This window comes from Trachypithecus francoisi, unplaced genomic scaffold (genome assembly GCF_009764315.1).
Source record: "Trachypithecus francoisi isolate TF-2019V2 unplaced genomic scaffold, Tfra_2.0 Lachesis_group13, whole genome shotgun sequence".
Taxonomy (NCBI): Eukaryota; Metazoa; Chordata; class Mammalia; order Primates; family Cercopithecidae; genus Trachypithecus; species Trachypithecus francoisi.
The window spans coordinates 60,485,992-60,499,997 of record NW_022681458.1 but is presented as its reverse complement, the minus strand read 5'-3'; the positions used below and the strand labels follow the sequence as shown (position 1 = coordinate 60,499,997).

The window sequence follows — 14,006 nt, the reverse complement described above, 5'->3', positions numbered from 1 at the left end:
TTGGAGGAAGGAAATTCAGTTAACCTGTGAGATAATGTAGGGTGGCTATTTCTCGAAAGGTAGTGAATCATAGCTATAACCATAACTGTGGAAAAAAGTCCTGCCTTATCAACCACTCCATTGACTGCTAGTCACCAAAACTACACTATGAAACAAATTGTGTTGAGTGGCTTTCATTGTAAAAGACTTTGGTGAAGGGAGGGAAAGTAACTGGTAGGGGTTCAGATCAGAAGATATGGCTTTGCCAGTTTCTGGAGAGTGTCAGAATGGCTTCAATATACCTACGTCCTTGGCCTCAACTGGAGGTTTTGTAGCTGCAAACAAGAAGGATTGCGTAGTTCAGAATAACGACAATGTAAGCTAATTGTGGAACTGGGTTAAAATCAGCACGTAGATCTACTAAGAAAGAAACACACTTGGCACTACTGCAGAGAGAAACATCAGCACCATTCTCCACGGGCCCTGATTGTTAGCTTTCTGGAAGCCATTTCATTTTTACAATAGATTTATCACACACCGTATCGACTTTTTACTGTAAAGAGAAAGTTAATATTCCTCATATTTTGTCTGTTGACAGAGTGAAAATAATTGCACTGGGTTTGGCTAGAATATCCTGTCATTCCAAAAATATCTCAAACTCCACATGGCTAAAACTTAACCCATCAATGCCCCCATCTGCATGCATGCATATACATGCATATTACTTCATTTCTCAGTGTTTTTTTCTCTGTGCATGCTATCACCACACACCCAGTCCCCAAATCCAAAACTGGCCTGGGGATTTTCAACAATTACGGTGGAAGAAGCCAGCAGAGGAGACTCAGAGTGCCCAGATAGGAAGGGAGGAGAAAAAAGTTCAATAAAGTGGTGCCCTGAGAGGAGAGTCTTTCAAGAAAGAGAAATACTTCCCCTTGGGCTTATCCTCTCTCTATTTATTGTTGCAGGGGCTTCCAAAATTGGGTTTTCTATGTTCAGTCTTGCGTTCACACTTCTGAAACCCAGAGCTGACTGAAACAAATCCCTCAACTTCCTGTCAGCCCCAACATAGATTTAAAATTCCTAACCTGGCTTATGAGGTTCACCATGTATTCCTGCTTCTCTAAGTCAGGCTCATATCACACCAACCTGTGTGTGGGGTGGCTAAATACACTAGCCAGGGAAGCTCTTTCAGTTCTTCTACCTGGCCCCGCTGGAGCCCTCCTTATTGCTCATTCCGTTCTTAGCCTGATTCAAGATTCCTGGTCCTTCACATCTCTCTTTATGTGTCCTCACCTGGAATTTTCTCTAGTTAGTACAAATTTTTCTATCTACCATTGGAGCAAACATTTTTTGAAAGTTTGTATCAGTCCTGCCTTACTCTTGGTGGAATCCTGCGGTCCTAGGCAAGTGCCTGCTCCATGAATGTGCTGAATAAATGAATAAGCATTTTAATTATGTATCTGTCATTAGTGTCAGATGTGTTATTCCAGCAGGGTTTTAGCACACAGACACACTCTTTGATGCAGACTTTTCCTGTCTTTTCTTTTTACATATAGCAACAATAAAAAAACTAGACCTTCATCTCCTGAAAATATCAGTCTAATAATCACCTATGACTGTCTCTCTGGTTGCTGAAGGGAAAAAACAAAACAAAACAAAACAAAAAACAAAGGCAGGGCACACCTGGATTGCATTAGAATGAAACTCACTACCCAGTTCAGGTGTGTTGCGTCATGGGTCTCCGGCACATTTCAGAGGCTCATTAGGACCCTGACCCCACACTGGGGTTTACACCCCTAATAGCAGGTGTGTCCCGTGGCAACTGAGTGGGTGCGTGAAAAGAGGCTAATCAAGAACCAGTTGGAGCAATCAGAACTGGTTAAAGTGAATCAAGTCACAGTGCTTCCTTAACCCAACCTCTCTGTTAGGGTCGGCCACAGCCTATAACCGCCTGCCGTTCAACCTGAGCGGCTGCTGCTCGCCTGCTCACGCACACAGGCTGGGGTGCAGAGGCAATGTGGGGAGGAAGGAAGTGGGCATAGAAGGGTGCCGAGTGTGGTTCTTGAAGAGAATAGCCATAACGTCTCTGTCACTAAAATGTTCCCCAGGGGTCTTCGGCGAGTTTTTTTTTTTTTTTTTTAATCTGTGGCTCTTGATAATTTATCTAGTGGTTGCCTACACCTGAAAAACAAGACACAGTGCTTGACTATCAACGAAAGAACTGGACGGCTCCACGCCGCAGTCCCAGTCCCCGAGTTTGTGGCTGGCATTTGGGCCACGCCGGGCTGCCTGCTAGAGGCTGGGCGGTCACAGCGAGGGGCGCGCGGTTTGGGGCCACACAGCTCCGCTTCTAGGCCCCAACTACTGTTAAAAGGGGAAGCCCGTGCTCCATCTAGGTCCGCTCTTACTGAGCCCAGAGCCATCCCGCGCTCTGCGGGCTGGGAGGTCTGGCCCGGGCGCGCGTTCTGCGCAGCTGAGGCTCCCCAGCGCCCCCTGCAGCCACGCGTAAGGTGAGACGGGGCCCGGCCCTGCGCCTCCGCACCACGCCCGGGACCCCACCCAGCGACCCGTACCCGGAGAATCAGCGCGAGAAGCCGAAGCTCCCGGCGAGCAGCAGAAACCGGGAGTGGGGCCGGGCGAGTGCGCGGCATCCCAGGCCAGCCGGATCGCTCCGCCCGCGGTGGGCCGACTTCCCCTCCTCTTCCCTCCCTCCTTCCTTTCCTGTAGCCCGCCGGCGCCGGACACGCTGCGCCTCATCTCTTGGGGCGTTCTTCCCCGTTGGCCAGCCGTCGCATCCCGTGCAACTTTGGGGCAGTGGCCGTTTGGTGTTGAATGTTCCCCACCGAGAGCGCATGGCTTGGGAAGCGAGGCGCGAACCTGGTCCCCGAAGGGCCGCCGTCCGGGAGACGGTGATGCTGTTGCTGTGCCTGGGGGTCCCGACCGGCCGCCCCTACAACGTGGACACTGAGAGCGCGCTGCTTTACCAGGGCCCCCCCAACACGCTGTTTGGTTACTCGGTCGTGCTGCACAGCCACGGGGCGAACCGATGGTGAGTAGAGTTGGACCAATGAGCCCTGAGCAGCTCAGAGCGGCGTGAGAACGGCGCCCAAGGGATTCCCTGCCCGGTTCAAACTTTTCTCCCTCCCAAGGAGGCAGGAGGGAAACCCTGCGAGTGCCAGCTCGCTGGAGATCTGCCAGGGAAACTAACTTATCTTGGGGTGGCAGCACCCCGGGTGCGTTCTGGCGCAAGGTCTTGGAACTTCGAGTCGGGGGTGGTGGGCGGAAGAGGAGGTGGGGAAGCTGCCCTGCTGCCGACTGCACATCTGTTGCGACAGGGAGCTCAGTGGGCAGCACAGCTCACGTCTGAGCGCACGTGCACGTGTCTCGCTTTAGGCTCGTGGTGGGTGCGCCCACTGCCAACTGGCTCGCCAACGCTTCAGTGATCAATCCCGGGGCGATTTACAGATGCAGGATCGGGAAGAATCCCGGCCGGACGTGCGAACAGCTCCAGCTGGGTGAGTTGGGTGTGGAACCAGGAGTTAGTGACCTCCCGACCCCCCATGTGGACCCCACCATATGGCAAGTCCTGGAAAGATTTAAGTCGCCTGTTACTTCTGGTTTAAAGAGCGTAAAGTTGTCAGTTGCAACTCCATCTCATCTTCCCTCCTTAATGTAAAAGGGATTCCCTTTCTGTTAATATCGTTCTCCCTTCTCCTTATGGCAATGATTGCAGTACGCTGACAAAAACTATGGTAGAGGGAAATTTCTTATGATACTTTCTCTTCATCTCTCGCCCGTCTCTCCGTGTGTAAAGCACATTTTAGCGGGTCTCAACATATTAAGGATAGGATCCAGCTAAGCCAAGACTTGATAATTTTATTTCCATCTTTGTCCTATCAATCTTCTTAAAGAACAGGCTTAGGGGCATATCAGGAATAGCAATTGGAATTGATCCCATATCCCGTCGTTTAACCTAAAGGTCTAAAGAAAAAAAGTGATAGTTTTACTTACAATATGCAATGTAAAAGTAAAGGAAAATTGGCATCTTCATTGTTAATGTAGTATAATTTTCCATTCCCAAAACCGTCATCCAAAACTCTCACGTTATATGGGTCCATCTTTTTGCAGTCATTTCCCAATGTCTCAATGTGACAAGTTGAAAAATGTGTACTGATAGAGGGGAGAAGTTTCATGTTTCAAAGACAAGTTTCTTGCACACAGACAAGTGGAGAAAGAGGAACGAATATTAAATAACAAGACCTATCTTATTCCAAAGTGTTACTGCTATACATATTGCTTAATTTTTTCCCCTCAAAGCAACTCTGGGTCATGGTTGACGTTGTTCCTAGTTTATGTATGAGGACTGTGGCTCAGAGTTGCAAATGCCTTTTTAAAAGTTATTAGCTAGTGAGTGATAGGTGGGAACTAAAGTCACACTAGGGTCTGAATGGGTCCAAAGTCTAAGCCATTTTCTTTCATGTATGCATCTTCAGTGCAAATAAAATTAAGTGAATGGTTTAATATGTTGCCTGCTGAGCTGGTAGGTCATCTGTAAATGGTGAATAAAATTGGTACTTTATATTTCTTTGCTGTAAAGGGACTTTTGAGATTGGTTATTGGATCTTTAACTTCTTTTGCATTTTATAGTAGTCTTTGCTCTTTTTCAAACAGTGAAGCTGGTTCCTTTCTTTCGAATGAATTCAAATAGAGTATAAACATAACGGAATTTTTACTTTTAACTTTGAACACCTATAAAAGTCCACGAGTTGTCTGTAGCATGTAGAATAAACCCTAGCCTCTTGTTAAGCATCCTCAATACCAGAAATCACAGTAGGAATGCATAAAACATTCACAGACCCATACATTTGGAATGATTTTGCAAAGCATAATTTTCATTGCATGAGAGAGTTGTGGGTGAAGAATTAGGGAGTGGAACTGACAACTTTAATCTGCCAGAGGATCTTGGCAAGGTCTCAGGAGGGAGCAATTTTATTTCTGTTGTCCTGTCATAGTTTCCTGATCCATGACATTGTAACTACTGGTATTTAGTGCCTACTTCCTGTCTGGATGGACACTGAATCTATTTCTGGATGTCTGTGTTTAATTGGATAAATCATGACATAATATATTAAATTTAAGATCGTGCCTGTCAATGGAAGGGGAAAATTGTTTGGGCATGTGTAGCGTGGGGGTTGACTGTTCTCTGAGAAATGTAAACATCGATATGTAATAGATAGGAATTAAATGAAGATTTTTTTGGATGGATGAATGAATAAAAGTGGAGGGAAAGTTTATTAACCAGATTTATGAATAAGATAATTGATTAGAAATGAGCCAAACTGATATTTTTAACTTTCAAAATTTTGACCAATCTACAAGGTAGTTACTGAGATGAAAGGAAAAAAGACAAGATTTCTGGTCAATCAATGAGTTAAAACATTAATAGCGATAGTAATGCCTTGAGTATTTGCTGAAGAGTTGACTGAAGTTATTTCTCATGTGACGTTCTAAAGAATACAGATATCTTTTATTCTTTATGTAAAGAAACTGCCTCTTTCTATTCAGAATAAATTCAGTGGTAGCTTAAAGCTATAAAATAGGGATTGAGGCTACAGTCTAGAAATAAAATACTGAAAACAATACGTTGGTAATAAAGATATTTTAGGATTATTAGGTTTGTGGGCTGTGCACTATTTTGTATGAAGAAGTTTCAAGAGTATGTAAATATAGATAAGCCATCTTCTGTAGAAGTGTGTGTGTGTGTGTGTATGTGTGTGTGTGTGTGAATCTTCTGTATAAAATAGCTTCAGTTGTCCTGTTTCAAATGTGGATGACTCTAATGTTGCAAAAAGCTTAGCTCAGTACTGACACATAATAGACATTCAAAAAATAGCGGTTCTTCTTTATTGTTTACTTAAATCTATTATCTGTATGTTATCTGTAATAAGCAGGTTGAGGTTAATAGGGACAATTAATAAACTGAACTAAAAGTTTAAAAATTAAAAGGTAACACATTAAAATGTAGAAGTTGAGGCCAGTCACGGTGGCTCAAGCCTGTAATCCCAGCACTTTGGGAGGCTGAGAGGGGCAGATCACGAGGTCAGGAGATGAAGACCATCCTGGCTGGCATGGTGAAACCCCGTCTCTACTAAAAACAACAAAAAATTAGCTGGGTGTGGTGGCGGGCGCCTGTAGTCCCAGCTACTCAGGAGGCTGAGGCAGGAGAATGGCGTGAACCCTGGAGGCGGAGCTTGCAGTGAGCCGAGATCACGCCACTGCACTCCAGCCTGGGCCACAGAGTGATACTCCGTCTCAAAAATAAATAAATAAATAAATAAAAAGTAGAAGTTGAAATGACAAACAATGAGAAATATTTTGTTGGCCGAAGGAAAAAATGTTATAATGACTAAAGATTGATCTATGATTGCCATGTCAGTAAGGTATCTTCTTTCCTTTGTAATAGCTTTACTTGCTATCAAGAATCTGAAGGTGTAGGGTCTGCAAATGGCGCCCATCTCCCATGCAATTAAAAATATCCACATGTACTCATTTTTGAGTCTCTGTAGAATTTCAGATCAATGGTTAATTCGGATAGACCCCTCCCCTCAAAAGAGGAGGTCCATATCTCCCCCACCCTACCCTCTGTGGACAAGTTGTCCCATATCATGGTATATTCATGCCACAAGCAGAAATGAATCTGCTCCTTTATCTGGAATGCCCAGGGTGAGAGACGTTAGGCGAGTACAAGGTGCTTTTCTTCCTAGATAGTACCACAAGGTGCTTTTCTTCCTGCATATATATTGTTGGCTGCCTCCTACCTTCCTGACTCCCCAAGAGACATCTCTTCTCTCGCTCCTTTTGTACCAGAGGAAAGTCGTGTCTCTGTCAGGAGGGTCTGGGCCCAGACTTGCTCATGAAGACTATGTCTGAGGAGACCCAGGTATTTCCACAGGTCCACTTTCCACCCGGGTACTCTGCATCATCAGGCTTGTTTAAAGGAAACTTTAATCATAGCTGGTTCCTAAATTAAGGTGTCACAAATAATGACTCAATTAATATAGTTAAGCATAGTCCATCCGTGGACTATCAATATTTAAATAATTAGAACATAATAAAACATAGAAATGATTATCAAATTACACTAAAAAGATGGTTTTTATTTGGTTATTCAAAAAACACTCCAGATCTTTCATTACTTTGGAGTTACCACTGAAAGCATTATACACACACTGACTCTCATTTGGGTAATAGTCTAAAGTTATACAATTACGCTATCCATTATAGTATCCACTAACCATAGGTCGCCTTGAACACATAAAATGTGGCTAGTCAGCAGTGAGAGAGCTGTAATGTAAATTACATACTGGCTTTTGAATACTTAGTATAAGACAACTCATTAATTTTCATGATATTAATTATATATTGAAACAAACATTTTAAAATTATTGATTACATAATTTGGATTTATTAGGCTAAATAAAATATCAGATGAAATAAAATTTTATTTTTACTTTTTTAATGTGACTACTATAAAATTTAAAATTTCCAATGGACTTGTATTATATTTCTATTGGACGGCACTGCTGTAGAGAAACATTAAGTTCCTTCTGTAAAATAACACTAACTTTTTAGGAGATACTTTCCTGGTATTTATGCATAAATGAGTAGAACTTTCACTTTCTTTTCCAAACTAAGTGTTCTATAGTTACTGGGCCTTCAAGCTGCCTGCCTGTGCCTCTCTTTCTTCCAGAAAAGACTCATCTCAAGTTAGTCACCGTTACCCATATTTAGATTTCTTTCTGGAAATTTTATTACCTTAGCCAGCCTCCTGGTTCATATTATATAACCTATTTGAAAGAATTTAATTAGCATTGCATTATTAAACTAATGATTACCTAATCCTCACTTCTACTTGATTCATAGGAGTTATTAGCTTAACATTAAATAGCAAATATCTCACTGTTGAAACTTCAAATATGTTTTTTCTTGATAACTTTTTATTTTTTCATTTGCAATGTGCTTTAAATTGTATCTCATGAAGCTGAGATTGCAGATTGGTCATTTTGAAAAATCATCCTGAATGAAGGCTGTTATACAATTGTGTAGAAAATCAAGATGGAGGGCTTCATTAATAAACTATCAGGTTACTGGAAAGAAGTTTCCTTATTTCCAGCAGTTTCCCAAACTTTATCTCCAAAAGGATGAGGTTTCCACCTAATTTGAAAGATGAGACTTTCTAAATGCATGTTAGTTTTTGCCCTAAGTTTACTTGGTCACCGAGTGATATACCCAATGACTTGAAAATAGATGCCCTTGGCAACGATTCTTGGGCCAGATGTGGAAATCCATTGCACACATGGGTGATTTATCCATTCCGGTGTTCATTGAGGGATGCCTAAGGGCCAGAACCTGGGCCTACAGAAGAAACATACTACTTGTCGCAAGGGCTTTAAAGTTTATAAGATAAGTTATTATAGGAAAGTATGGTGAGATTTAATCTAGGTAAGACAATAAAAGGATGCATTCCTGAGGAATTGGTGTTCAAGTGGGGGAACTGAAAAATAACCAGAAGTTAGCCAGAAGAAGAGGCTATGGAAAATTTGCCAGAAAGAGCAAACAGTGTGTATAAAGACCCTGAAGTCTTTGAGAGCACGATGCTTTTGAAGAACTAAAAAATGTGTACAGTTGCACTACGGAGTGTGAACTAAACTGTAGGTTAGAAAGGCAGGCAGGGATTACTTTTGATACAACTCTAAGTGTGAATTTACCCTAGGATGTTTAAAACTGGGGAGTGACATGATCAGATTTGTGTGTTTGACATATTCTCTGGTTGCAGGTTGGTGAACGCTTTGGAGTAACTGGGTCAAGACTGAAGGTAGACAGGTGTAGGAAGGCTTTGTTATAATTTAGACTACAGATGACAAGTGTCTGTACAAAGACACTGGCAGTGACAATGGAGAAGAACGTGGAGATTCTGAGGATGTTTAGTAGATAGCACTTGGTAATTACTGAATGCAAGAGTTGAGTGAGAAGGTTCCAAAGATGTTACTGAAGTTTCTAACTTGGGCTGTGACATGGTTGATGGTGCAATGTACTGAAAGAGGGAAGACCAGCAGGTTTTCTGGCAAAATGATGAGTTTCATTGGCTTGAGATTCCTGTGAGATATAGAAGTAAATATCTAGTGATCAGTTCCATGTATGGGTGTGGTAGACAGTAGAGAGGTCTGTACTAGCAAACCAGAGGTAAGAGTAATTGACATAACACCATTCACCTCCAAGGCTTTGATTATCGTCTCTCTGGGGTAAGTAGATCAAATGGCCAATGGCAAATTTCTAAGGATTCCTACAGTTTGAGAAGTGGCTAGAATAGTGCTGCTCAAGTCTGGCTGCAACTTAAATTCTCATACAGCGCTTTAACAGTTCTGGTGGCCCACCTCAAACTAATAAAATCTCTGGGGTAAGTCTATAGGGCACCAGTAGTTTCCAGAGGTCCCCAGATGATTCCAGTATTCATCCATGCTTGAGAACCGCTGGAAAAGAAAAGAAACTGGGGCGGGGGGGCGGGGGTGGGAACCAAGAGGGTGAAGCCAAGGAGGTAGCAAGAAAAATCAGGTCAATGTGACATTAATCTGATTAAAGGAAGAGACTGTTTTGAGAAGAGGTGAGTGGTTGGCAGTAGTAAAAGTTGCCAAGACATCAACCAGGGTGAGAAACTGTGAGGTCTCATTAGATATAGAGAGAATTAGTTCATTAGTAGCGTTGGTAACATAAGCTTTAATGGTGAATCCACTGCAGAGGGTTGAGAAGTGAGATGATAGCAAGCATCAATAACTTTTAACTGGGTTCTTCCTTCATTAATACATTTTATCACTTATGTATTGGATATACACAGTTGAATAAGACATGGTTGAAGCCCTCGAATAACTCAGTTGAGATGAAGGGAGAGACAGGTAAATGGATAATTATGAGATAATGTAATAAGCATGACAATAGACAGGCACATAGTGATGAGAAGAAATGAATGGGAGAATCCTTCCTGGAGGAGTGAAATCTGAGTAGTGGACGCAGTTCTGACTGTTTCTGAAGAGCACATGTAAGGACTCAATAAACATGAAATAATTTTCATGTTTTTTATATTTGGTCAAAATCCCCTGGGATTTGCTGCACATTTCAGCCTTACTCCAAAGTGTCTAAGTCCACTTTGGGTTCCAAAGGCTCATATCAGGTAGTTCAAACAGTAACACCTACTCTTGAAATAGGAGCTTGAAAATAACTGTCTTTAAAAGCAGGGATTTTTAATTTTAAGATTAGCTGGGAACATCAAATTAGAATATGGAAGTGGACGTACAGGTGACAGGTCTGGGCTCAGTAATGCCGTGTGCTTGTTCTCAGTTTACCTCTGAGAAATTTAAAAAATCATAGAAAATCTTTTTTATATAAACTACATAAAATACTATAATTCACAAAAATGTTCAGAAAATAGTAAGATTGTAGACTTAGTTTTAAAAACCCCTTTTATGGGACTTCTTGTGTGCAGTGGATTAGACATGTTCTTTTGACATTATGCCCTGTATAGAAAATGCTGGTCAATGTGTACCATCTGTTTATGAATCCCTTCGAAGTCTACCTCACCACAATACCAGTCTGTTTTCTTGTGAAAGTTTTCTAGAAGTCAATAGACTATTATCGTTTTGTCTGCCAGTCATTGTCAATATAACCTCTTATTTTATCCTTTAAACTCTGCCCAGAGAAACGTCCTTTGATATCTGTAACTCTTCATCTCATTCTGATCCTCCATTGGTCGGGATAATATGATACATTCCTCACTGTTTTTTCTCTAATATATTTTTAAGCCTTCCTATCTTCCTGACCTCCTTTAATTCTTTCATTGCTGTCTTTTTTTTTTTTTTTCTTTTCAGCCATCCTACCCTGTGAATTCCAAAAGCAAGCATAGAACTTTAATACTGACCACCAAGCAGATTTCCCTGGAGTATTTTCTGTTTACATTTTTGTATTTTCTTGTTTCAAAGATATACAAAGTGGCATCCACACATTAGTGTGTTTTTTCAAATGAATTTTTAAATCCAAGAGATTAATTGAAAACCGTGGAGGTTCAGAATTTTCTTTTCTTGTTTTCTAATGTTAGAGGTTGAAATATGTTCTTTTAATAGGTTGTTTCAGAATAGTATAGGATTATTCAAAATGTCCATATTTCAAAATAATGGAAAAGTACTAACAATTAATTGTCTGTTAGCATCGGATGGTGGTTGATAGTGTGAGTTTTAATCCTTTCCCTTCCCCATTTACAAGTGGTGTGACCTTGGACAAGTGCTTAGTCATCCCTTGTTTTGGCTTCCTCATCCATAAAATTGGGCTGATAATCTACTTCATAGGGATGTTATGAAAAGTGACTTAATACATGTCTTTGCATGTATTAAAACTGTGGTATGTAGTAAGCATGCAATAAGTATTAGTAATTAGAGAGTAACTTTCCCTGTTTAAATTATGTTTACAAGATATATCAGCTGGGGCACATTTTTGACTTCAGTTATTAAAAAGACTTGTGTACATTTTCTGTGGGATTTTGAAGAAGTTTGAGAACAAGGTCCCTGGCAGAGACCCCAAACCTAAAATCAAACCCACAAGTGACCTAGTTGTATAGAGTTCTGAGGCCTCATGATGACTCAGGATCAGCCCAGATTTATAAAATTACAACTATAAAGCTTGGCACTACTCTCTGGGGACATTTACCTCTTGAACTCTTTCTAAATAGAATAAGATAAAAAAAAAAGAGAGAGCTGAAATAACTGGCTTTTTCAGGCCTACAGTTATATAAACTGTTTCTCACATAAATTGAGCATGATTATTGGCTATCATCAGGTTTTGTTTAGATAATATGAAAATATGACATTTAAACACATTAAAAAAAAAACTAACTTTGGTTTCTAACTTTGATGTTTTGCTCTTTTGACTCTTATTTGCCACTAGGCTAGCTGGAGGAAAAGAGTTCTAGAAGTTTAATACTTTTATGTCCTTTATCACCTCTAAAACTTGGATATTTTACTTTTCATTACCCAAAATTATTTTTATTGTGGTAGAATTCATGAACATCATTATCTTTTAGAAACATTGCCACCAGGTGTAACTAGATGTGTGAAAAGAGTACATAGTTTAATATAGTCTAATACTATATGGATTAGTATTAATGGATTTAGTAAGTATTAGGACTTAAAAGGGAAAACTAAGGGGCCATTTGAATTAAAAAGCTGAAGACTGTTGATCAATTCTTGCAGCACTGTGAGCGCCCTCTGCTGGCTCAGTTTAAAGCACCATAATGTACGTACCCTGAGGAGCAGAGGCATTTATCGTTTATTTATTGACCACCTACTAGGTGCCAGGCATTCTTGCATACACAAGCACAAATTTTCTGTCATCCTCATAGCCCTGCAATGGTAAATTTTGTCATGTTGTCATATTTGAATTGATTTTCTCACTTTTTATCCCATATTTTTCCTAATCTGAATTTATGTGAGTGAAGGATTATATACTTTACTGCTTTTATAGAAAATATCTTGAATGAATGACTCTTTATAAAACATGGAATTGGAACAAGGGTCATTCATGTTTCAGGATTTTTTTATTTAAGAAAATCTTTAGAGTGGAACAGTTTGAAATGTATAGGATTTGTCTTATAATGGAATAGAGCTTCAGCTTAAAAAAAAAGGCAGTTGGTGGAAGGTAAGAGCTTTTACTCCTTTTCTGAAACTTCACATCACATCATGAGTTTTGAAAGATCAGGTAAGTATGTATGCTGTCTTAGTAGCCAGAAAGTCAGACTGAGAACCCCAGTCAAATGTCTGAATTGGTGGGGAAGTCACAGTACAGTGATGCAGGTAGATAAAGCAGACATTTACTTGCATTTGAAAGTCCCAGGCTTTCCCAGCCACAAAGTATTTCACTTCCACTGTCAAAAGTTGTATAGAAAGAAGACCTTAGAGTCTGACCTTTTCCCTGGTCCTTCTTTCTTTAGTGGAAAGCCAAAATACTGAGAACCATTCTAAAGGGAGGAAAAAAGCAGGGCAAGATAGGGAACAAGTAAGTGACCTTTTTCTTGAACAAGTGAAAGTTGATTGTACAGTCTGTAGGCAGATTTACTATATTTTATATATTTTCAACTAAAAGCTTCAGAAAGTGGAATAGATTTCAGTTAATTCATATGTCTGAAATATTTCTAGGGTTCTATTGTTCTATGCTATGGGGTGAAATAACTTAGAGATCAAAGATATTTTTTATTCTAATCTTTCCACTTATGGATTTGGGCAAGTTATTTGATTCCTTTAAGACTCAATTTTCTCTTCTGTAGAATAGAATTAATAATACAGTCATCCTCTGCTACTACTGTGGGTGTAAAATGAGTTAATGTGTATGATTCCAGTTCCCCAATAATGATATGCCACATATATTGTACGAGCCAGGTTGTATGCTGCAATGCATGTGCAGCTTACTATGCTGACATTAATCTTTAATATAATGATGTCAATAGCAACTAACATTTGCATGTTTTCTCTGCCAGGCTGTCATCCAAACACGTCACACATCTCATTTACTCCACAGTCTTTGCAGAAACTCTCTGAGATAGGCATCTTCTGTGGACCCCAGCTGATTCTGTCTTAAGTTATCCCACTCACAAATTATCCTTTGTAAAGATCTTCAAACTCAGAGACTGTTTCCTTTCAGACCATCTGTTACTGTCTTAAAATTGAAGAAAATAATATTTTGGAAGGAGAAGTAGGGAACAATCATAGTAAAGAGAAAAGACCTCTCCAAAGCTTAGATCCCTGAAAGTCTGGTGATAATTATGCAGTAGTATATTCTAGTTAAAGGGTTTTTTTTTGTGGTGATATAATGTAGTTCAAAATTCCCTCCCTCATACATATTAAGTTCCTGCCTACTGCATGTAAGGTACTATCTTGAGCTGTGGGAATGCTGCTGTCAACAAAAGTCAATCTGCCCTTATGGAGGTGACA

At 40.5% G+C, this 14,006-nt stretch overlaps 1 protein-coding gene across 1 annotated transcript in view; it reads left to right on the top strand.

Annotated features, from left to right (window-relative positions):
• Window positions 1-1,901: 1,901 nt before the first annotated feature.
• ITGA4 (integrin subunit alpha 4) overlaps window positions 1,902-14,006 on the top strand; it is an 82,261-nt gene continuing 70,156 nt past the window's right edge. The window contains exons 1-2 of the mRNA XM_033230975.1: window positions 1,902-3,028; window positions 3,373-3,494. Coding sequence (XP_033086866.1) covers window positions 2,832-3,028; window positions 3,373-3,494 — 319 coding nt within the window. The 5' untranslated portion in view covers window positions 1,902-2,831. The remainder of the gene's footprint in view (window positions 3,029-3,372; window positions 3,495-14,006) is intronic.